We start from the raw sequence: 26,730 nt of genomic DNA, 5'->3' as shown, positions 1-26,730 counted from the left end.
AAACAGGGAATATTGATTGTTAAATGTAGTTTGTTCTGATCTATACTTAATTTTAATGTGTGTGTGTGTGTATCTGTCTGTCTGTCTATCTATCTATCTATCTGTCTGTCTGTCTGTCTGTCTGTCTGTCTGTCTGTCTGTCTATCTATCTATCTATCTATCTATCTATCTATCTATCTATCTATCTATATTTTTTTCTTTCTGTTGAACGGAGAGATTTTTCAGCACATTTCTAAACATAATAGTTTTAATAACTCATTTCTAATAACTGATTTATTTTATCTTTGTCATGATGACAGAAAATAATATTTGACTAGAAATTTTGAAGACACTTCTATACAGCTTGAAGTGACATTTTAAAGATTAGGTTATAAGGTTAACTAGGCAAGTTACTGTATAACAATGGTTTGTTCTGTAGACTATCGGAAAAAAACATACAGCTTAAAGGAGCTAATAATTTTGACCTTAAAATTGGTTTAAAAAAAATTAAAAACTGCTTTTATTCTAACCGAAATAAAACAAATAAGACTTTCTCCAGAAGACAAAAATATTATGACATACTGTGAAATTTCCTTGCTGTTAAACATCACTTGGGAAATATTTAAAAAAGAAAAAAAAATTCAAAGGGGGGCTAATAATTCTGAATTCTGTCCAATATTACCTTCTGCACCACTATTATAGTATAGATAAATGTATTCAAAACATACATCGTCAACAGGTCTGGATTTCTAAAATATCTTGGGATGGCAAATATGGATGGGGATGGCAAACAGTCACTCCAGTATAAATCGCATTTGTGGTGCTTATAGGAACTTGCGTCAAGATAATAATGTAAAAACAAAGGGTTTATTTCCTGTAAAACTACACATTAACAGTTATTTTGAATAGTGTTAAATTGCATTTTGCTATAATTCTTAGATTCTATTTCAATTTTAAAAGCTGACTTCAGCTCATGAAAAAAGGCCCTGTTCACACCTGGTATTAAGATGTGTTGTTGTCCAGTAGACCAAAAGTGTACAATGCTAAGGTGTGATCAGGCTGTGAAATACTGAGTTTGTCAATTACCAAAAAAACTAGTAACAGGATAGTTGGGTTTAAATGAAAACTACATTTTCCTTAACAATAAAACATCACTGTCGTCTTGCTGTCGAAATTTTTATTGCAATTGATTACAGTTTGAAGATGTCAGAACAGACTTATTATGTTGTAGCTGTCTATCAGCCACACATAAAAATGTGTGAAGTAAGTAGTTAGCACTGGTGTTGAACAAGCAATACAAATCAAACCATAAAATATTTCCTGTGTGTGTATGCTAAGGCTAAGAATGTGCGGAACCTATATAATTTTAGATCACAGCTCTGTTCTTAAGATGTATTGCTAAACTGGATTCATCAATTGCGAGGCTTTAAGATCGACTTTTCTTTATTCTGAAGTAGCACTTAACAGGATGGGGACACTGGTGAGGCCACAGAGAAACGGTCAGGTGAGGAAATAATTTTATTCATTTTAAACACAGCAAAGTGGAAGCTAGTCAAAATCTGACTCAAAAATAAGCTATAAATATGATGCTGACAAAATTAAGAAATTCTATTGAGGAACTCGCTTTCATAATACATGACCTCAGAACTGAAGAAAGAATGTGCATTTTAATGATGGTTGGCTTGCTTACGATACATGAAATGTTGATGTATTTGAGAACATTATGCCTAGGGTTAGTCTCCCAAGTGAACAAAGAAACAATGAAAACATATCGTTTCTAAAGAACACTGCATTTTTCACTCACATCAGACTTAATAACCTCAGCTCATAAAGGAAACCAACCATTCCATGACAAAAAATAATTTCCTCCTCAGACGTTAATGATAAATGGTAGATAAATGGTGCTATTTTCAATGTACAGAACTGTTAGAAAAACTTCCATTTAAGTCTTCATTTTAAATGTTAATATTTACAGACTACAACATACAAGTCAATCTGGCAAAACATCCTTTACATTTTCCTTATTAGCATTGCACAACATTGCCTATACATAGCCAAGTTTATTACTTAAGATATATGAAAGATGTTTTTGAATCAGCAGACTGATGCATCATCGTCATTTGGGAAGACAGGCGAAAATACAACCTGATGTGTCCGTGTAGCATATTTACAGCCTTGTTGTTGGTTGGTTTGTTTAAAAAGATCACATGGCTTTCAAAACCAGGTTTACAGAAAATGGTTAAATGCCAAATCAAAGTCTATTCTACAGAGTATGACAAATTCACTTAAAACTATTGCATGAAATCTTTTTCGGATTATCTGCATTTAGTCATTTATGATGCAACTGGTACAACACATACTATGATTTCATACCAACACAACCAACAGTGTATGAAACCAAAATAAACATATGCAGCACAGTGCTCTTTTTTTAAACAAAGTAAATGTATCATACGAAGGTACCTCTGCATTGCCCTGTAATTTTGTCAGATGTTGATATTTAATAGAAGTGAAAAAGCAGGGTTGGAGCATGGCCTTCACCGTTTTTGTCTTGCACCAATACTTATTCCACTGTAAGATGTGTCAAAATACACTGCCATATAGTTTGGGGGGATCTTGGCACCAGCAAATCTGATAAAACTTGATGGCTTTATATAGGATGTATGGGGAAAAAAATCTCATTAAGAGTCCTCACATGACTAGGTAAATATAAAGCTAAGGGCAGAAAAACAGTGCCACAAATCTCATTTTAGCTAGACAACACTCTCACGGTTGGTGGAAACGAGCACTGCCCTTCGGCAAATAGGGCAGGTTGAGTTTTCTGATAGCCAGCGGTCGATACAGTGCACATGGTACTCATGAGAGCAGGGCAGCTTCCGCAGTTTGTTGCCTTCAGCATACTCTGTAATACAGACACTACAAGTTTTGAGTGCATCGCTCTCGCCAAAGTTTCGCATGGATAAGTTGTCAATCTGCTCTTTGGTGAGACCTCTGGGCTGGTCGTCATCTTCCTCGTTGAGCAAGAAGAAGTGCGCAAGTCGCAGAAAGGGCAGAGATCCAGTTTCATCCAAGTTGATCGGAGCTCGTTGTCGCCCTCTGTTCTCCCGAGGTCCCGCAGCACCAGGTAGCCCACCTTCCACTTCCCTTTCCTCAGTCCTTGCCTCTAAACCACCCTGGTTCAAGTCTCCATGGCTGGGAAGATAGGAATCTGCTTCTCTTGCACCAGTTCCAGTTGAAGCATCAGGGTTTCCCAGTGCGTCAGAGAGGTCTGCTGGTGGGCTGTCTTCACGATTTGAGTCTGGAACTTCAGCTTCCATAAAATAGCTAAGCTCACCAAAGCCAGTCATGATCTGACGAATCATAGACTGCAGAGCCAAAGAAGTGGCTTCCCCAAGTCCTGCATCCGAGATCCTACGAATGGGAATGCGGATAGTGCTGACGTATGTTCTTACTCCTGCCCGCTCAGAGCGGGAGAAGGTCCGGCGAAAACCTCCACGCTCAGTCTCGTATAATAACGTGTTGTTTGAAGTTTGCGAACGAGACCTTGTACGATTTGCAATGCTGTCTCTCTGACGATACTCTCCAGGACGCACCCTACGTACCTGCAAATCCAGCATTATGGTTGGAGGACGACGACCTGAGGCCCCTGCTTCTCCAGCAGTTGCCTCTCTTTCTTGTGGTGCTTCAGGTACCTCAGATGCTGCTCCCAAAGTGTGAGTTTCCATTTCCACTGTGCTCTGCCTAGATAAAAACAATTGCCGAGTCCTTGAGCTTCCCTCAACCTGTGGCTCAGGAAGTATCTCAGGATTACGAGTAGGTATGCCATGCTGGGTAGGCGGGAGTCCATCCAATCTTTCAAGATTGAGCGGTGAACGACCTCTTGCAGTGCGAGCCCTGGTCCGTCGCTGCTCTGGACTTCTACTACGAGCCCTTATTTGACCCCTACGTGGTTGTTCCACTGAAGGCAAGTTTGTGGGAGCTGAGGTTAGTGGATTTGGTGTATCTACTGGTACATCATCATCTCTGTTTAGAGACAATGTGCTAGGAACTGGCAGTTCTGGCTCTACAATAACAGCCAACTCGTCCACAACTGGTTCCTCAACCACCTCTGCAGTCTCCATAAGACTCTCAGGCTCAGAAACAGAGCCATCTGGTCTTTCCTGGCTCCCTTCCAGCCTTTCTGTCTGTGTTTGCTGCTCAGCTATGTTACGATTGACATTGATCTCCAAGCTGAAACGGAAATCACCACTGTTGGGATTGGTTTGGCTCACAGCCCGCCATGACTGGTTACCCCGGTAACCACTCCTAGTAGTATTCCCCGTCTGTCGTACTGTGTTTAGCCAGTCAAGAAGGGTCTCCCCACTTGGGTTTTCTTCAGTGCCCTCAACCTCTGTTGCTGGGAATGACAAAAAATTCATTTTAAATACATGATCATCACAGTGTTAAATTACAGGAAAAGTTGCCTGAATGATACACAAAAGAGAAAATTTCACAGCTGACTTACCTCCTGGCCCTTCCCTTCTTTCTTCAGTGATGTTACTGCCGGGTGACTCAGGGCCATCCTTGACCTGCCTAAGTCGGTTCAACAGTTCATCTGCTGTAATTTCACCTAACCAAGAAATATGAGGGTTAGCATTTTACTGCTACTGAAGGAGTGGAGATTTGCAGAAAGTTTAGGAAAAGCAATTCATCTGATCAAAAGGCATTGTTCACTGTGGAAAACTCCAAACATTTATACACATGCAAATTTTTAATCTTTTCTCCAGCAGCAACCTCTCTTAAAACCATTTAACCCTGATTGAATCAACAGTTTTTAGTTAGATTTCTGTTGTCATGTTATCAAGTTTTTTGTTAACAAAAGAAGCTATTTTTAAGAAACTTGGTAACCAGTAGTCACTATGTTATTGATGGAGGAAAAATAACTAATTTCAAGTGACAATAAATCACCTGAATGCAGGAGTATTCATTTTATTAGTATCTTGAACAAAATAAATACATGCCTATATTGTTTTTCCATGTTGCTTATTTTAAGCATTAAACGTTTTCTCTTTCTTTCCCATTCAGAGTTTCATTTAATTTGTTTATAGGGCTAAATTAAAGAAATTTAGGAAACAGTGCATTTCTGAATTCATTAAAATATACACCTATCATGCTTTACCATATGCATTTATCAAAAAAATCTAAAGGCAGGTGTAGAGTTATTACTAGGCAATTTAAAATACTAATAAATGTCATCTAGATTTACGTGATAATTTTATAATTTATTTTTGCCCCAATAATGTTGATTATCACTCGACAATTCAATGTTATAACCAACATAGCCATGCTCAATAGAGATTGTTGATAGATGATAATATTGCCTTATCACCCAGCCCTAAAAACTGATTCTTACAGTTAATTTTTAGAAATAAAAATAACATTAAATATATATTCACTGAATAAAATAGGAATCAAAAACCAAATCAAGAATTTCAGTAATTTCTTCCAAACATCCACAATTCATTTTTTTGGGTGAACTAATTCTTTAAGCTTAAACAAAATGGCCATGGAATTATTAAGAATGAATAATTAGAAAAAAATCTTTAAAAACAATGAAAAAAAAAACTCAGGAAGGAGAATCACATCATATACCATACAGATAAACAATGAGCATTGTAAGAAATTATTGTATTTCTTCCATACATACAATAGCTCATGTTAACTGTAACACTGTTTTATTTACAGAATCAAAATCACTGACAGATCATTTAAATTGCATTGTCATTTATTCAGTTTGACCTCATTACACACACATTTGTTTTAATATATAATAAGATCATATAAACCCAGCAAAAAAAGTCTGAGGGCCATCAAATTTATGTGAAAATAAAAAATTTAAAAAACAAGGGAATCTATTTTTCAGTTTAATAACCATTTCAATTATAATTTCAAGTTCTTTTGCTAACAGTAATCAGATACATCTCTTCAAACAGATTTGTATGGCTTGCTTCATTGAACTGCTTCACATATAAATATCCACGGTTCACTTGTAAGGGTTATGGTAATTAAAAATCAACAAACAAATGATTATATAAATTAAATCATGATTTTTTTATCATGTATTAGCACTAAAAAAATCTTGTGTTACTTTGCTAAAATGTCCTTAAGAGAGCTCATTTCATAAAAAAAGTCATCTGGAATCATTAAAAGCATGTGGGGGTTATGGTGTGTTATGCTGAAATATCAAAATACAAGACTGCTAGCTGCAAGCTGTCATTTAAAAATCAAATCTGAAACAGAACATCATGCACTAGGGCTTGAAGATTACTGATAGCACAATTTTTTCTACATTTAAAATAAAGTTTTACATTTCATGCTATTAAATATACACTGTCATTTATTAACATTGAGTGGAACAGAATACCATAGAGTGAAACGAATTTTTGAAAACAAGCATGTGTAAATGGAGGGTCAAAACATCTATCAAGATCTATTTTACACTAACTACTACCATATACAGCCTTCTCTTGTATAAAGAATATATAAAGTAGCATTCAATGGACACAAAGTAACTTTTATCACTGAAATTATGATGAAATGTTACCTATGCTAAGATGATATGATATTTTGATAAATTTTTCAAGACTTTTTCAAGATAGTCCATGATCAGAGGTGCACATAAATGCTAAGCACGTGCATGTGAATAAAAAATTATATATCCTTTAGATCCCAATAATGAACATGGTGCATATACAAAAAGGGGGTGGAAACTTGCATACGCTACTTCTCACTCAAAGATTTTGATTTATTAAAAAAACAAACTTGACAGGAAAAGGTGCACAACTACGAGTAAACCAAGTAAACATATTTAACTTAAATATTGACAACTGAACCACTTTAAGTAATCATTTGAGTCATTATCGTTAATCAAATAATTTACATTTATTTTATTATTTTGCAGACCATTAGGCATTTCAGTTACTGCAAACTCAGCAGTTTTATAATGCTGCATCATTGGCAAGATAATTATTATAAATGTGCTAAAATGTGCGTTCTTAGCACATATAATGTGTGTTTTCATTATATAAAGTTATTTGTTTTGCAAGTAAGGTGCCAGTAGGCCTTGGGATTTAGTTTGCTTCAGATTTAATTCATTTGGATGGGATTCAAATGGCACGGGACATAGACACAGGAAACTTTGCCATGTTTGTAGCTCTGAGAAATAATGTAAAAAAGTTGGTCTCTGTGAGCACGGACGAAGTTCCAGTCGCACCTGCAAACCGTTCCCGGGTCTGCCTAAAAAGGGTGTGGTGCGCGGTTCGCACAAACTCTGGCACTCTTCACCTAAGACCTCAACACAACTGCACCAAATAACAGAAATGAGCCATAGGTGGGAATGTGCAATATGACAATTTTTGATTGTGGGTGATTAAACTGTGTCCAAGATCTACTTTTGAAGGAATATCGTAGTATTATGCTTATTGTGCCCCTCTGTCTTAATATCAGCTATTATACATGACAACATAAATTGACATCCAATATTAACTCAGTCATAGGGTTAGCCACAGAACTTATTTGTGCTGACAAAAGTATGTGAGTTTCATTTGTTTTAAAGCCTTGCCAGCTAAACATTATTTGCAGCTCTTCATTTTTTTTTTGAGAGCACACAACTGAGAAGAGTGATATGTGCATGCCACTACAAAGTCTGATCACACCAAAACTGCCAAAACCATACAAGATTTACATATACACACAATTGAATGATGTGTCTAAATTGAAAGGAAACAGTTATTTTAAAAATGGATGCGTTATGTGTGAGTCTTAAAGGGCCAGCAGACTAATAATCAACATGATGCGTTTGTCATTAAGAGATGCTTCAAAATTTGTATTCTGTCAATATTTGCTCACTCTGATGATGTCCCTAACCTGTATTCATTTATTACTATCAATTTGATGTTAATAAAACAAAAAAAACATAAAAGTAAAAATCGTGACTTTTTTTGCAAAAATCATATACAATATGATATTTTTGCCATATTGCCCAGCTCTAGCCACAGTTATGAATTGATAAATCATGTATGAATTGGACAGTGTATGCATGCATATAATCACTCATTTTTCTGACGGTAAACATCTAATTTCTGCACAACCTCAGTAGAAAACCTCTTCTCATTCATTTAAACTTTTACATTGAATTCATGATAAATGATGCACCCCTTAGTGTTAGCACACTGAAAATTAAACTATATTTTCCAAAGTTCAAACTTGAGGGGGGTAAATAAAAAAAAAGATTTGTCATTTTGGCATTTGAGCCAAATGTAAAGGCACCAACTTATTGCACAGACCTGCATATAAATCTGAAGTACAGTAATGTATGTAATCACATGTTTAAAACGGAAGCTGATTTTTTAATTAAAAGATTGAAAAAATGTCAAATGTACATATATATGACTAATGTTACTCATGGGATCATTATTATTCACGCCCCATGCAGAATGTGTATGTGTGTGAGTGTATATATACATACATACATACATACATACATACATACATACATACATACAGGGCTCGAAATTGCCACCGTTTTGGTCGCATATGTGCTCGAAATTTTATCTATGCGACCTCAAAATATATTTGGAAGTATTTGTTTGAGTGCATAAAATTGTTGTCGTGCGACCAGTTTTCACAGCACAATGTTCACCATGTGCGTGGATTTATGAAGCATTCACACAATATGCATCTTTGCACCTAAAAACACCAAACGCTCAGGAATGGTTTAAAACAGTTGAAATGTCAACTTGCTGCAATAAAAAAAGCTTGCAATGCTTGTCCCGCCTTCAAGCTCTTCTTATTGGCCCACTGCGGTAGAACAGAATGCAAATGGATTGGTAAATATCAGCTGTGAATCACTCAGTTCCGATGACAGGGAGCTACAGACGTGAAAATGTAAAGGTCTGGATCAAGATAATGTTTTAGAAACAGATTTTGTTTTAGAAACCACCTAAAGTTACAAATAATGACACATCTGATTAGTGACCATGTAATGAATGTCAATCCAGCATTTAAACTTTTCGAAGAGTGGATAAAAGACTTCCAGTGGTTAAAGCCGGTGGGACAGAGTTTTCAGGTAACAGTGTTTGCCACTGAATCTACACATTTTAAGCATGAGATGTTCTAATGTTATTTAATCCTTCATTTTTTTATCATCACGATGTTGTCAGTCGTGCGACTGACACCGCGTTCATCATCGCTAAAGAAGATGCATTCACCGAGATGAAACTAAAATTGCAGCTCCTGAAGAGCCCGTTATTGCTATTAGGACGACGTATGCAAAGAATAAGTTATATGTCAATATCATATGTGTAATATCAAACACCACCCGTGAGAACACAGCACAGTTATTATTGTTAATTCAGTTCATCTCATTCATGTTAAGCAGTGTGTGCAGGGCCGGTGAGCGCATGCAGATTTTTTTTGGTTGTTAGTTTTGATTAGTGTTGATTTCAAATGCAGTAAGTCTGTTAATATAAAACATGTAGTAACTGTGCTCATAATTTTTGGTGGGTGCAACTAAATTTTTGAAGTTAGGAGCACCAGTGCTACCATGAAAAAGGATTTCGAGCCCTGATATATTATTTGTGTATTTGTATCACTGCGCATTATGTTCCCTATCTATGTAGTACACTTATTTAGAAAATAGCACAGGCAGTAGCTTTGATCTAAGTTAATGTAACAGCATTCCATCTGTTACCAACTGTTGGCTATGCTGATTTGACCAAGATCATTTTTACTTGTATTGGATCTGCGACACGAGACATATATTATGTACTACATTTAAACTGCAAGCAAAAGGCTTTGCTTAAGAACACTATTCCATCTGTAGAATCCATTGCTTTTGTGTTATTCCCTGTTTTGTATTGCTTTTTTGTTTATGTCATGTTTACAAAGATGTCACAGCAATAAAGGCGGTGTAACTAAAGCAGTGGAAATGCACACTCTGCTGTGCAAAACTGAACTGAAGCGAGCGGAGCTGTGCTGAACCACACCAGAGAGTTCTGAGAGCTCTGGTGGGAGCATGAAGACAGAGCTTAATAATATTCATGACCCATTCAAATAAATTAAAAAAGCATTTCCATTTTATGGGTAAATCATAGAGTTCCAAATGAACTTCACATTCTCTGGAATTTTTGGACCTTCCCAAGTCAAATACTTTCTATATAGATATCAGAAACAGGTAATCCTTGTCTATTGTTCAAACTGACTACCCTTTCATTATGTTTGTGGCAGTTTTTGCCCCATTGACTTCCATTATTACAACATTTGTTGATTGCAAAGCCATGACAGCATATAATCATGCATTCTTGATTGTTGGTGGTTTTCCCTGTTGGGAAGAGGTAAAACATGTTACTGTTGAACATCAGTTTGCAGCATGTGCAAAAAGGCTTTTGGCTTTTAGATGGAATTCTATGAAGTAAAACAGCAGATTATAGTGTGAGTGCATAAATACACTTAGGGGCTGATCACATTTAACGCGCTTTTTGCGTTGAGACATCTTTTTTGAATGATTTACTAATGGCCGTGAGCGTTTTGCGCACTGCTTATGTGCCCTGCACACCTCGTGTTTTAACCGCCTGCTGTTAATTGGGTTTTTGCCGTTGAGCTTGCAGTTTTAAAAAGTCAACTCTGAGTGGAAAAAACACGTTACGTCCGCCGCCTCTTTTTTCATTCTCCAATCAAACACACACAATACTCCTTATAGAATGCAGAAACTATGCTATTTTGCACTGCAACTGATGATCAACAGTAGCCAAATAATCAGAAAATGTCATTATAATGAAAGTCAATGGGACAAAAACAGCCAAGAACATAATGAAAGTGTAGTAAATTTATCCAGAGTGCATTATTGAATTTTCCAATTTTCCAAAATATCCATAACAGCATAATTAAGGCAAATTTGGTTTTATATTCACACATTCAGACATTATCCTTAATATTAATTTCAGAAAAGTATTCTTTGCAGATTCTAAACAGTGAACTCATATTAGTAGCCAATGACTATCAAAGTACAACATTATTCACAGTAGAGCTGGACAATTTATCGTTTCAGCATCGATATCGCAATGTGATCATTCGCAATAGTCACATCGCAAGTATATGCAAGGTTGAGTCTGGATTATAACTAGGACCAGACGGAATCTGCTGACATTTTTTACTATTTCTGCACACAATTTTGCTAAAAATCTGCAGATTTATGCAGAATGATTTTGGGAGTATCATAACCAAAACTTTAATATATTAAATAAAAAGTAATACATTTTTAACTTGTATTTAATGTTTACAATGCAAATTCAATTAGATCAACTGTATTTGGTAAACAAAGCAAGTCTCTCATATAATTTATCTAAATGACAGAAAATATTACTTTACAAACTATATTAAAGTAAATAAATCATATAAATATTTTCATATTAGTCAATCATATTACTGAAATTCATTGAAAAACTGAATAAATATAAATGTACACACATTTACACAAGTAAATAAACAGAATAAATAATGGGCTAAAAATCTGCCGAATTCTGCGTGCGCAGATTCCGTGTGGGCCTAATTATAACTTATCATTTTGCATGTGTTTTTTTGGGGCCTGTGACTGTCTGAGGGTTTTAAAAGCATTCTGGCATAAGAAATTGTACCGTTTGTAATGCTGACAAATTAACAACGATTGATTATTGAATTGCTTACAAAACTAAGACTATGCAGTATCATTTTACATTTGACAATTTAATTACCATATAGCTGAATACAGTTTAACTTCTCTGAAAAGAATCAAAACGCTGTTTATTTAATTGGTATCTTTTTCTTTATTGAATTTATCAATGCTCATAGATTTATTCATTTTCATGCACTCCCCTACAGGACCATCCGAATCGAAAATTATAAATTCTTTCTAAATAGTTATTCAACTCATCTAGTAAGATTGTATATTTATACAGGAAGCATGTCATTAAGGTTGCACGACTTACCGGTACAATAGTAGTATCGCAATACTATGGCTCCAAAATACTGGCGGTGACAATGTACTTTGTAAACGGTAGTATCGTCATTAACGGTCTATCTACAACACATAATTTTGCATGTGGAAAAGTCACTAAAATGCTTACAGGTTTGTGCAACAATAGACCTTTTTATTTGAATAGTCTGTGGAGCCCTTTAACTTTGCAAAACTGTGTATTATTCACACCTTTAGCATATTGCACATTTTCTGACGCTTTAGTTTGAACACACGTCTGAATAAGCTAATTTATGTTTCTGTCAAAATGATTTAATAGCTACATTCTGTGTGAAATTCTGAATTACTTTGGATTCTTACCTTTTAAGACACAAAAAAAAACAACAACAATTGAAACAATTTTTGACCACTTCATATAGCCAAATTTTGTTGGAAAAATGCTCTTTTTGTAACAAATTTCATTTGTTATCATTTGCACCTTTATTTTAACAATTTTTTTTGTTGGTCAGATAACTACAAAAAAAAAATAAAAAAAAAGAACTAATGCATTTTAAGTGAAGTGGTGAAATGAATACTTTTTTCAATAATAAGGGAATTATGAACTCAATTCAAGCAGGCCTATTATAACAAACATATAGTATTTCTGACAATTTTCTTTATTTCGTAGATTTGAGTTATGAATTATTGTATCGCAATACTTCTTGGTATCCTTCATCTGGTATAGTATCGTAACGTGAATTAATGCTATTGCTGGATCAGATATCGGCCAGCTGGTACCGATCAAAAACTGATATTGCGTGTGCGCTATATTCTGTGTTCATAAGCCAATTAACCCATGAAGGTAGCCTATTATAAGGCACTAGAAAGTTGTCATGTAGGCTACTATATCCCAAATGTTCTGAAGCCATTCTATAGTTTAATGTGAAGCACAGATGAATAATCACTTGGTTAAATTCATGTTCACTTCAGCACTTCCCGCCGCTGCGCCTGTCCATTCATTCACAATTCAAACTGCACGTCGCATTCATGACAACACGAAAAACTTTCTCCAAAACTATTTGTTCCTGTTAGTTTAAATAATTTGTGGAGAAATGGATTTAGTTTAGCATGAAATGGGTTCATTTTGACCTACAACAAGGAGTTCATTGCTGTTTCTATATAATGTTGCGCTGTGTCTGTTAAATAGATCAACAGATCACATTTGCAATACTGGACTAGTATTACCTGCTCTTCATACACAAAGTAGGCCTATCTGAAATGTTTAATTAGAAAAGGCTCAATAATACATTGGAGAGATCCTCAACGCACTGATTTCTTCCCTTTGTGCTGCTGTTTTGGAAGTGTCCGCAGATACCGGAGGGCTGCGTGCTGTGTCTCAGTGATGTATCATTCACGCGCCAGCAGCGCAGACGCAATGTGCATCGCTCTGTAAAATAATTCTCGCAAGAGATTCTGTTCTCTCATCCTTCCGACTGAGTTTATTCTTCCGAGGTGAATACTTTAAGTGCTACGAATAGTTTGTAAAGCTGTAAAAAAGTTGTAAAAATTTGAACTTTCTCTGTCTCACTGTCTCTGTCTCGGATCAGTACAAAAAAGATTTTTATCGGTGCATCCCTACCTACATGTCACAAGTTTTCACTGAACGAATGTGCGAATATAAAACCAGCTTTACCTCAATAAAAGCACACAGAGGTTTCAACAAAGTATCGAATGCATTCTACTGTGCCTTTAAACACACACCTCCAAAAATGTTACAAACCATAATGGCCACAATGTATCCATGTAAAGCACTTTAGAACCATTTCTATTGTCTTGCACGAAAAAAAAAAGATGAATAAAAAAAAGATTTACCAGGGGTGCCAAGTAGATTGTTGTCTCTCATGAGCCTATAATCTTCCTCGCTAAGATTGTTGACAAACTGATAGAAAGCCTCCTCTCTGTCCAGACGGTCCAGCTGCCTCCTGCGTTGTATTTCAGACTGATCACTGCTGCCTTGATCTGCATTATCCTGACCCTCCATCACTGTGACCCAGGTATCAGATCCAACTTAAACACAAAACAAGAAAGAGCATTGTGTCAACTTGTCACACACAGGCACGGAGAAATACGCATTGGCAAAACCATTCTACAGTCAACTGTATATGTAATTGGCTGCTATATACATAAATATCGCAACCATTTAGTACTGTTTGACACCATCGCTAATACGAGCATGAAACTGCCACAATCCCTATATGCGACTGTAACTAATAAAACTGGCTAAAACGTCAAAGCGCTGAGTGACTAGAATTTTATTCGTAAACCACTGAAGTGTAACTTATGGTTGTGAGTTAAACTGGTCTATTTTAACTCAGTTCAGGTATAATGAACTGCCTGCAGCTGAGACTGAAAACAAAATGGCATCAGCAAGCTAAACAGGCTAATAGCTACAGCTCGAGAATTTCAAGGAAAACAGCCTTTACATTTGTCCTTGATACCGCGAACAATTACCAGATTAAACACAACACCAGTGCAAGTAAAATCATAAGTGTGCTGTTAGAAAATAATTATATCACCAATTTTACGGTGTTTCACAATCTGTGACGACAAGCCTCTCGCAACCATGAACTAAGGGAAGGTTGAAGGCTAATGTTAGCAGTAGCATGAGCTCAAATTAGGCTCGAGTTAGCTCGCATAACCCATGGAGCAAAAGCATTCTTTTCCATGCTAAGCTAAACCGAAGCTAATGTTAGCACGGCTAAGAGTTAAAAAATAGCCAACCGTCAGCGGGCTCTCCATTATTTCGCCGATCACAATAAACCGACAAGTGAAATGAGTAAAACCATAGAAGAATACCTTAATATATCAGTCGACGCCTTATCTAGTTACAGTTAGCTAGTTGTAGATGTTCGTAAGTTTTAATCTTGACAGCTATTCAGGAGTTCATTTTCTCAAGCGTCTCTTCGGCATCGAATCTACTTCCGGTGTGCGTAATAGTGCTCAAACGTGTTATGACGTAAAAGTCCTTTTTAAAAGCTGAGGGAGAGAAACAGATGCTCGCTTGCTCTCTTGTATAACCTACAAGATAAACGTTTGTAAAACATATATTAATTTCATTGTTCAACAATTATGACTAACACTACCTCTGCCCCACCTAACGTTAGTTTTCATAGCAAACATGTTTAAGAAAATTGGAATTATCAAACTTAAGTTAAGATGGCAAATTTTGATTTCGATATTATACAAAACAAAAACAACACCTGTTCAAAAGGATACTAACAATATATAGGTAACTCCTACTACGAGCTTAACTTTTATTTTGAAATTTTGAAAGAGACACCGGAAAAAACAAAAGTGTCAACATGCCATGGGTGGAAAATCACGAATAATCCAGCGGTTTGTAATTTCAGGTCATTTTAACATCAACATCCTGTAGGAATTTAACTCGTCATTACATTTCCCTCTTATTAATTTCCTTATTATATACAAAATTATTGAAAAGTGAACATTTATAAATATTTGATTCTTTTAATCATGTTTAAAGCCCACAAACATATTTATGGAGGATGAAACCTACACAAAAAAAAAAAAAAAAAAAAAAAAAAAAAAAAAAAAATATATATATATATATATATATATATATATATATATATATATATATATATATATATATATATATATATATATATATATATATATATACACGCAAATATATAAATAAATGAGTAAATAAATCCATAAATTCCTACATAAATAAAATAGTAAATAAATAAATATACAAATAATAATTGTATATAAAAATCCACAGATTTCTGCATAAATAATAATAGTGCAGGCAGGTAAATAATTAAACAAATTACACGAGGGAAAGAAGAAAATGCTAAACTGAAAGTTTTTTTAATAAATATTTGGAGGGGGCGGGGGGGGGGGGGGTAAACTTTCAGTTTAGCATTTTCTTATTTGTGTAATTTATTTAATTATCCGCCTGCCCACATCATTAATTATTACAATTTTATTTATTATATAGATTTATTTATTTGCATATTTATTTATTTTATGTTTTATTTATGCCAGAATTTATGGATTTGTTTACTCATTTATTTACATTTGCGTATTTATTTATGTATTGTTTTTGCAGGATTAATCGTCCTCCATACATATTTAATCTACCAATAAATAAAAATGCAACCACACACACAGAAACTTTGCCTATACGTATTTATTTATTAGTTGTTGTTTTTTGTTTGGAAAAAATATATAAAGCCGAGGGTATTGCACAAAAGTGGAATCAAGAAAGCCAGGATGACAGAAAAGACGTGGCTTGACCTTCGTTCAATCAGTTTCTCCAGGCTTAGTGCGTTGCACGTTTGATCCAGGATGAGATTGAGCCACTATGTCAAGCCTGATGTAGATAACCAGGAAAGTGCGGGATCGATCACAGAATCAATGATGCAAAATATATATATATTTCATTTCATTCATTTTTCATTTTCTTTTCGGCTTAGTCCCTTTATTAATCCAGGGTCGCCACAGTGGAATGAACCGCCAACTTATCCAGAATATGTTTTACACAGCGGATGCCCTTCCAGCGGCAACCCATCACTGGGAACACCCATACACTCTCATTCACACACATACGCTACGGCCAATTTAGCTTAACCAATTTACCTGTACCGCATGTCTTTGGACTTGTGGGGGAAACCGGAGCACCCAGAGGAAACCCACTCAAATGTGGGGAGAACATGCCAACTGACCCAGCAGAGGCCCCAACCAGTGACCTTCTTGCTGTGACACTTTTATACAGCTTAAAGTGACATTTAAAGGCTTAACTAGGTTAATTAGGTCAACTAGGCAGGTTAGGATAATAAGGCAAGTTATTGTATAATGATGGTTTGTTCTGTAGACTATCGAAAAAAAAATTGCTTAAAGGGGCTAATAATTTTGACCTTAAAATGGCTTTTAAAAAATTAAAAACTGCTTTTATTCTAGACGAAATACAACAGACAAGACTAAATAAGACAAATAAGAAAAAAATATTATCAGACATACTGTGAAAAATTCCTTGATTTATTAAACATCATTTGGAAAACTATTAATAAAGAAAAAAAAATTCAAAGGGGGACTAATAATACTGACTTCAACTGTATATATATATATATATATATATATATATATATATATATATATATATATATATATATATATATATATATATACACATATATTAATAAAAAATATCAAACTGTTAACATATCTTGTTTAAATATATATATATATATATATATATATATATATATATATATATATATATATATATATATATATATATATATATATATATATATATATATATATATATATATATATATATATATATATATATATATATCTCAATATAAATATACAATCTTACTAGATGAGTTGAATAACTATTTAGAAAGTCTTTCTATACCTAAAGATGTTAGATGAATAAAGTCTTATTTTTAATGATTATAACTGTTAAATATAACTGTTTTGTTTAAATGCACCAAAACTTATTGTCTATATGCGAAATAACAATATTCAATAATAAAAATATTAGCATGGTAATATATAGTAGTGTTTTTAGCAAAGTGGGACACATATGACTGTCAACATCTCAAAAAATGTGTTTTGTTGTTTCTTGACTCTTTAAGCACTTCAATAATACGACTAAAATCAGCATACTCCACATGTCTTAATCTGATTTCTGTTTAGATTGATTATGACTTTAGTCAGATTAAGGTAATGGAAAATTGCTGTTTACTCAGTAGACTGTTAATTGGAGTATTGTCTTATTGGTGTCCATGTAAACATGCTCATTGTGTGAAAGGGGCTTATATCTCCCATATTTAAATCTGAAATTGATATATATGAACATATATAAAATGATTACTAATAAAATTAAACTTACTTATTTTTAATTTTAATAGTGGAGTGACTGTATATTCTTCTCTAGTAGCATTGACAACGAAACTAACATACATCACTAGGATGAATCTTAGCCTGGTTGTTAGGCTAAGCAGCAAAGAATAAATCTCCAAAGTAACTTAATTTAGTTTAATTGAGTCTGCTTTTATGCAACTGAGTCAAGGCTAAAATCAGCCAGGAAATCCTCAAAATCCCAGCTTAATCCCTTATCTTACTTTTGTGCAATACCCCTCCAGTGTTCTGGAGATTTTTTGGTAGAGTTTGCAAGCTTGTTTTTGTTTGTACAAAGTAACCTAACCCTGCCCAATTCTACGAAGGATAGTGAATGACGTAATTCGATTGTGATGTTTTGTCATATGAAAAGATATTTCCGGGTCCAATCATGATTTTTAATAATATAAGTACCATTAGTGTTTTGCTTTTGACATCAGACAGAGTATTTTTTTTTATCTACCTGTCCGCACATCCGTATGTCTATCTGAACAAAATATGCAATGTTGTACAATAGATTAAATAAAACATGCCAAAGTGGAACAAATGATTCATTAATAAAAAGTTATTTGTATTTATGGAAAATATTGAAAGTTTTCTTGAGGTCCTAACCATTTCTTCTATGTGAAATCTCACAAAAAAATAAAAACTTGGACAAAGAATGTAGAATTATTATAAATCCATTAAAATTCAAATAAAATAAAATGGAATGATACAAATATTAAGATGATTTAACTTGAATATTTGCTTTCCTTTTAATGAAACTTTCCGTATCCACCCAGAAAATCTTTGTGTAACCACAAAAAAGATGGAAAATAGACTCTTCTTCCACTGAACAAAATCACAGGAATGATCAGTATTCAAATCAAATCACTTTCAGCTTGATATTCACCATGTAACACTTTAAATGTAACTTATTTTACTTTATTATTTAAACAGTATACAGTGGGGGAAATGAGTATTCAACACGTCACCATTTTTCTTATAATAAGTGATGCATAATAAAATGAAATGACACAGGAAAAAAGTATTGAACACATGAAGAAAATAAGTTGTAGAAAGGCAGTGAAAGCCCGGACAACAGCTGAAATCTCTCAGTAGTTCTTCAGCAACCTTCTGCCCTTCGTTAGTGTAAATGAATATTAGCTGCTTCAGTCCAACATCTACATTAGCAGGAAGATGAAGATGAAACCAGAGTGGACATTTCAGCAAGACAATGATCCAAAACACAGCCAAGGAAACTCTCAAATGCTTTCAGAGAAAGAAAATTAAGCTGTAGAATGGCCCAGCCAATCACCTGACTTGAATTCAATAGAACATACAAAAGAAGTATCAGATTTGATAGATGAGACCCACAGAACCATCAAGATTTTTTCACTCTGTTGAAGTCTGTGAAAAACTCACACCTGAGCAATGCACATGACCAAAACAGCCTTTTATATAAAGTAATATATACGTTAGTTCAGTACTTTTTCCTTGTGTCATTTCATTTTTAATACACATACAAAAAATTCTGATTAGTTTTGTTATATTTTTTATATTTGTATTGTTTTTTTTTTTTTTTTGTTTAACCAAAATCTGGTTCAATTCCATACTAACAGGTTCTTTAATGTTCCCATCAATCGGAAGCTGCGACCGTAATTTTTTGTCATATTGTGACGCAGTTCCTTGAGAAATGGAATTTTAAATGAGAAAACAGTGAGTTTTATCAATTGAGGTGTGAGGCAGGGTTGCCCAATTTCTCCATTTTTGTTTTGACTGTCGTGGAATTATTAGCAATTAGTATAATTAAAAATCCAAATTTGAATGGCATAACTATATTTGATAGAGGAATAAAAATATCACAATTGGCGGATGATACAAAAGATAAGGGTCAAATTTAAACTGCAATTGATTCAGTTAAAGTTTTTTCAAATGCCTCAGGTCTTCATTTTAATCTTAAAAAATGTGAGATTCTTCCGGTGCATGATTCTGGTGAGCAATTGTTGTTATTATTCCAGTTAAAGAATGTGTTAAATATTGAGGAATTTTTATATCCAAAAACTTATTAGTGAGGGAGCAACAAAATTAATAAAACAAAAATTATGTTTGACAACGGGTTAATAAGGGATCTTTCCTTTTTTATTAACAAAAGTAGAAGGCTTGTTATTTTTTCTAGAACTGTCTTTATTTATTCCTAATTCTGTTGGTAAATATTTTTATAAATTATTAGTAAATTTCTGTTGAAAAAACAAACATCACCAGCTTAAAAATTCAGTATTGGCCGAAAAGAAATGCAGTTTTCAAGTTTTGAGATATTAGATTATCATAGTTATGAACAATACATTCAAAATTAATTAGATGAAAAAATGTGCAATTTTCCCAGATTCATTATGTTTTTTTATTCCACACAGTAACTTTAAGAAGATGGGTGGTCTCAAGTTTCTTTTGACTTGCAATTTTTCACCATCAAAATTACCAGTAAAATTATCTAAATTTCATGAGCAAGCACTCTTGGCTTGGAAACTTTGCTTTGTGCATAATTTTTCTCGTAGAATGAAAATTTGGAATAACGAATTTATTACTGTTAAAGGAAAGAGTTTATATTTGGACCCAACTTTATAAATTATGGAAAAAGTCTATTTACTGTATATTAATGAACAAATAATGGACAAAACATTTATTTCCCAATAGAATATTCAATCGTTGCACGTTCTTTTCAAAATAAAACCCAAGATCTAAAATATTTTGTCAAACTTTCAAACAATATTACCTGGCCCTGGTTTATTAAGAAATTACACAAGAAGTCTTGCTGAGGTAATAAATAATTTGTTTATTTTCATAAAAGTTGAGCATGACGGTCGAAAACTAGATGACAAAGTGGACATTGGCATAACAGGGTGGACAATGACTTTTATTAGTGGACTAAACATGGAGGAACATTTGAAAAACAACAGGTACAACAATAATAAATATTAAAGGGTTAATATAAAAGGGTTGTAAAAGTTTTCAAGAATTCAACTTCTGTTTTCACTAATTAATGCAAACCATGGCATAAACTAAATTCGTTAATGAATGTAAATCTTTAATAGTAAATTGTTTTGGAGGAATGAAGGTAATATTGGAAGCAACTCAAGTTAAACATCTTAATAATACTAATAATACTTATTATATAAAATTAATACTTTTTTTTTTCAGAATAAGGTAAATAATTAGATTACAGATGTTCACATAAATGTACAAATACTTAGGGCTGTATTTTTATTTCAAACAGTCAATGAAAGCCATTATATGGACTTTAAAATGTCCGACTATAACCCAGACATATATTGCCAAAAGTTTGTATTGTCCACTCATGTATTGCATCTACTGGTGTAGTATGTGTGTATAAGTGTTGTAACATAAGAACATTAACTAATTAACAATAAAATAACAAATAAATAAATAAAGTGTAAATAACAATGCACACTGTCAAGGAAAGATTTGTGACAGGGTGGACAATGACAGGGAGGACATTTCTGGCTAAAGATAGCATTTATTCAACACAGGTAGTACCTGCAGCTGGTGAAGTGTTTCCCTATTTAAGCTCTTTGTACACAGCTTAAAAGCTATATTTTTAAATCTGAAGATTTTTATATATCATTTAATATGACGGAGTGGACATGTTAAGCTTGACAACATTCAGTTTCAAACACAATGTGAGGAAAAATATGAAACATAAGTGTAGATACTTACTGTGCACATCAGATGTTTTAACCTCCTCTGAAGAAAGGCAAAATGGGCATGAGGATGCCAATGAGTACATCAGAGGGTTTATTAAATAGGCATTTACCACATCATGACAGGGTGGACAGCAATTTGACAATTTGTCAAATAACTTGTTAAAGAAAATTAGAATATTTAAAAATCTTTTTAATTAGATCTAATTTACCTACTTTTTAGACTCACTGACGTTAGATGAGCAGTGTCATGGCAAAATTACCCCCATTCAATGAAAGAATATGGCAAAAATGTACAAAAACATATTTCAAAACACTTATAATTCTACCTGCACGTGTGTAAAGGTTGAACCAATTATATTAAAACATCAGAATTTCATTATTTCGGATTATGTTCATATAGCACTGATTCAATCTTGTGGGACATCAAAGGCACATTATAGTGATAATGACCTATTTTTAACTTCTTGCAGTTCATGTTATTTAACATTTACAGCTGTCTATTAGTAATAAAACAAAGCATGCAAACATTTATTTAACAATTAAATCATAATTTATTTAGGAATAACGCCAGTAGGATTCTGATGCCATCTTGTGGTCAGACACGGAAATTCATTCGGCGCGTGAACTCTCACAGTGCATCATGGGTATTCTACAGTGTTGTACGCGTTCTTGCTGTTCAGTGTGGGATTGATTGAGTGCACTTCACATTAATTACAGGCTATCTTTTAAAGATGTCATTTGCCCTTTTTCACACACAAAAAGAACATTCGAATATGTTGTTACTTCTACATCTTACAAGGTAAATATTTTATTCATAAACAAAAATTTGCGAAATGTATACCAAAATGCAATATATTTTTATTAGAAATGGAAACTTTGAAAAAGTCTTAAAAACAAAAAGAGTAATTTAATGTTAGATTTCATGAAGGAATTTTTCTCTGGTACTGATCCCCCACTGTAGTCGATGATTGCATCCTAAATTATTATTTTTGTTTATATGTAAGTATTCTCCCTGCCGAAAAATCCAGCCTAAACTGGTTGGCTGGTTTTAGCTGGTTGACCATTTGGCCATTTCCAGGCTGGTTTCCAGCCATTTCCAGCCTGGTCTTAGCTGGTCAGGCTGGAAAATATGAATGAATGATGTAGAAGCACTGTCCATGCATGTTTCCTCGTTGGCTAGTAACGCTATATTTCATTGCACAACAATTAATCTATCAGGCTTTTTGGCAAAAAAGGGAAGTCACGGTTTAATTAGTTATTATTAAATTATTTTAAAATTTCACCTGATATGCATGAACTAAGCTGTTAAATGGTCAGCGTATGAGGTAGCTAGGCTAACCTAGATTCAATTTTGATTAAATAATTTTCTAATCTGTTGCCTATTATGTCGTGAATATACCCCTGTAATGCTTACTGCAGTAATTTTTTGTCTATCTTTCTCAGATATCAAACCTGTTCGAGAAAAATGACTAATTATATCCAGGGCTGCCAACTTTTGGCTTTAGCTTGGAGTGAGAATTTATGCCCCGCCCCTATGCCCATAAGTCAAATCACGCCCCCATTTATTTATAAATCTGTAAAAATGATATATTATTTTAATAGATACTTTTTATAAAATATTTATTATAAATAAAATTATTATTATTATAATTATTATCCAATTATTATTCTATTCTAAATAAATAAAAAAAAAAAATCAATTCTAAATGTAACTACAAAACAATGTAGAAGTGACTGATGTGATATGCTAAGATAATTTAAGAAGTTTTTTGCATAAATATATTAATTTCATTAGAAAGAAATTCTATAGACCAATTACCATGTTTTTAAACATTCAGGATGTGCGCGCAAGAAGGTGGCAGAAAAAAAACGGGAGCGCTAGCATTTGCAGCGAGGGAATGACATCCGATGCGGTACAGAGTTTGTATTGTTGTCCTAGAAGTAAGATATATTGATTACACATTATATATATTATTTACATAATGCTTTTAGCATATTATAACAGCTCGTCACCCAGTTAAAAGCACAGTGATTCGGCAAAATTAACGTTAAAGTGAGCTGCGTTCGTCTGACAGGTTCATTTGCGATAGCACGCTCCCAATGGATACTGGATAAGACGAAATGACCAAGCACCCAACCCCAAATATACAATCTCATTGAAGCTCCAAGTGATTTTACAAGAGAGAAGTTAAAAATCTACAAGTCTTTGGATGCCAACAATGTTGTTCTGTGTGGTCATGTGCAAGAAATAATGTTCCATGATTACCAGATTCAACACTATGTAGAGCTAAAAAACGAGATTCTGCCTAGCCAAAGACAAGGAAAAAAGACAGAGCTATACAAGGCCTGGGTAATTAATCATCAACACGCAAAACTACTGCATTCTGACAAAAAACTGCACCTGTACGGCAGGATATGTGAACTTACACATAGAGGTAAAGTTGGATTTATATTCGCACATTCGGACTTTCTCCTTAATAATTTAATTACATAAAAGTATTATTTGCAAACTCTAAATAGCGAAATCATATTAGCAGCCAATGACTATCCAAGTACAACATTGTTCACAGTCAAATAAACAGTGTTAATGTTGTTTTCAAGTCACACTTGCAGGTTATTTCAGACCGAATATTCAAAGTGCCGTGGTAACCAATATAGGGAGTGTGTCACAAGTATAAAACCAAGTTTACCTTAATAACTTACACTTTCACGTTTCATTCTTAGCTTTAAATTTCCACAGTTTAATTAACCATATGTAACTGTTTTTTGCTGAAATCATGTCTGCAATCAAAAACAAGTAATGTGTATGATTCAGCATAGCGTGAACTCACCTGATATAACATGAGAACTGCAGAGTCCAGCATTTCTAATTAGGTCCTCACTTCAATTTGGCATCCAACCGCACAACACGACATGTTTCCTACTGCAGCCTGTCTTTTTTTGCAACCGTCTGACGTCATGTGTGAAGTAGGTTGGTAATTGGTCTATAGACAATTGTATAGAACACAAAAAATATGTTTTATAGAATTATCAGTGTAGGCGATGCAGTAGCGCAGTAGGTAGTGCTGTCGTCTCACAGCAAGACGGTCGCTGGTTCGAGCTTCGGCTGGGTCAGTTGGCGTTTCTGTGTGGAGTTTGCATGTCCTCCCTGCGTTTGCGTGGGTTTCCTCCAGGTGCTCCGGTTTTCCCCACAGTCCAAAGACAAGCAGTACAGGTGAATTGGGTAGACTAAATTGTCCATAGTGTATGAATGTGAATGAGTGTGTATGGATGTTTCCCAGAGATGGGTTGCAGCTGGACATCTGTTGCTTAAAACCTATGCTGGATAAGTTGGTGGTTCATTCCGCTGTGGTGACCCCAGATTAATTAAGGGACTAAGCCAAAAAGAAAATGAATGAATGAATGAAGTACATTATTAAGGTCATTTGGTACAGTTTTGCACATTTGGATAAAAATCAAAAACAAATATCACTGATGTTAATTGCTGAAAAGCTTTGTCCACTCAAAAGGTAAAGTATAATGACAAACCGATGTGCAGAAATGATGAAATCAGAAGCATGTTTCAAACCTAATTAAAAGCTTGATTTATGGACTGTAACTAATCTCAACAGTGAAATGTTATTACTTTTGCAAGAACAAATAAAGAGTAACAATTTCCATCTCAAAACTTGATGAAAAGATAATTAGTGTAAACAAACAAGTATTTAAAGTAAAGAGTTAATGAAGTTCCTCCAACGTGATTGACTAACTCCCACGAAGATGAACTAAGATTAAACAGTGCTGCATCCCTACGTCGACTACTGACTGAAATGGCATTTTTGTAATCTTAGATGTGCAGTAGTTCATGCAGACCAAACATCTAAAATACTGTATTGTACATTGATTTAGAGGTTTACATATTATATAAAGAGTGCGGTAAAGTTTCAAAGTAATAAAACAATACAAAAAAAACAAAACTAACCTTTCTATAAACATTTGATTACAAATGCAGATCACTGATAATAAATAGCCTACTGCAACATCTGCGATTATATAAAATAAATAAATACATAAATGCAACATATATGAACAAGTACAGCCCCTTACAGTCTCCGATATATTACCAATTACAGAAAAACTACACACAGCATACATTTAGTCCTTATTTGGGTTCAAAAACAACACGAAATATAGCCCACAGTCTGTGTAAACCTCTCATGTGTGTCTGTAATCTTTACCAGCACATGTAACCTCTGTTAGAGAGTAATTCCGTCATTCCGAGTTCATAATAGTCCAAAAGGTAAAGATAATAATTAAACATGGTAGTTTGTTCATGTTTTAGGTTGCAAATAAGAAGCATTTGCTGCTCTGTTTTTTTCCGGCTTCTCCTTTGTTTTTCGCGCGTCACTCTCATGTTTGTTCCTTTCTGAAAGGATCTGATATCAGAAGCACTTCAATAATTACACGCGCGTTATTAATATGAGCTCAGGAAGTTCGTTATTTCAAATATAGACGCGCGGTGAGCTCTCTGGAGAAAGTGAAACCACTCACATAATCATATAGGCTCGTAAAACAACAACAGGATATGGCAGAGTTTGTTCTTCTTGGCTTTGTGGCTTGACGACGACAAGGTTTTTTTGAGCTCAGGTTGACCATGGCTCGTAATTATATGTATATATTATTATGGTGTAATGTCTCGACTAATGTCTTGTTTTCATTTTGGCTTGTCCACGAGCGAGTGACATATCTCTGTAAACCAATAACAATCAGTTGGGCGTCTAGCTCCGCCTTTTGGTACCTTTTAGTCCTGCTAGGCACCCTTTGCAAAGGGTAACCAAAAATGGTACGCTTTTAGGTACCTTTTGACCGAAAGGGTACCGAACTGAACCTTACTGTATCGTACCACTCAGTGGAAATGGGCCAAAAGAATGACTAAATAAACACAAAATAGGTTTAAAGAAAAAAACATTTCCATGTTTCTCTGTGTGCGTTTGATTATTTTTTCATGATTTTTATACTGTGCAAACTACGGTGGCTGAGAGAGCTTAACATGCTGCAATTTAAGAAAACACATGGAATTACAAAAAGTGCTGGCTAACTGAGAAAAGATTTTTTGATAGCACACGTTTTGCAAACTCTCACGATCCAACCACATTTTTAAAA

General features: G+C 34.2%; 1 protein-coding gene across 1 annotated transcript; it reads right to left on the bottom strand.

Annotated features, from left to right (window-relative positions):
* Positions 1 to 1,153: 1,153 nt before the first annotated feature.
* rlim (ring finger protein, LIM domain interacting) lies at positions 1,154 to 14,923 on the bottom strand. The gene is made up of 4 exons (XM_056472264.1): positions 14,804 to 14,923; positions 13,820 to 14,014; positions 4,484 to 4,588; positions 1,154 to 4,375 (listed from the first exon to the last, which is right to left on the bottom strand). Exons 2-4 carry the CDS (start codon positions 13,986 to 13,988, stop codon positions 2,733 to 2,735), a joined length of 1,917 nt encoding a protein of 638 aa, XP_056328239.1. The 5' UTR covers positions 13,989 to 14,014; positions 14,804 to 14,923; the 3' UTR covers positions 1,154 to 2,732.
* Between the last annotated feature and the right edge of the window lie 11,807 nt (positions 14,924 to 26,730).

The sequence above is a fragment of the Danio aesculapii genome, chromosome 14 (assembly GCF_903798145.1).
Source record: "Danio aesculapii chromosome 14, fDanAes4.1, whole genome shotgun sequence".
Classification (NCBI taxonomy): Eukaryota; Metazoa; Chordata; class Actinopteri; order Cypriniformes; family Danionidae; genus Danio; species Danio aesculapii.
This window is presented reverse-complemented; position numbering and strand designations above follow the sequence as displayed.

Excerpts from the sequence above, each read along its gene's own strand:
- rlim (XM_056472264.1), bottom strand. The coding sequence starts at position 13,988 with ATGGAGGGTCAGGATAATGCAGATCAAGGCAGCAGTGATCAGTCTGAA. Across the intron at positions 4,589-13,819 it reads CAATCTACTTGGCACCCCTG|GTGAAATTACAGCAGATGAA; the intron begins GTAAATCTTTTT and ends TTTCTTGGTTAG. Across the intron at positions 4,376-4,483 it reads AAGAAGGGAAGGGCCAGGAG|CAACAGAGGTTGAGGGCACT; the intron begins GTAAGTCAGCTG and ends TGTCATTCCCAG.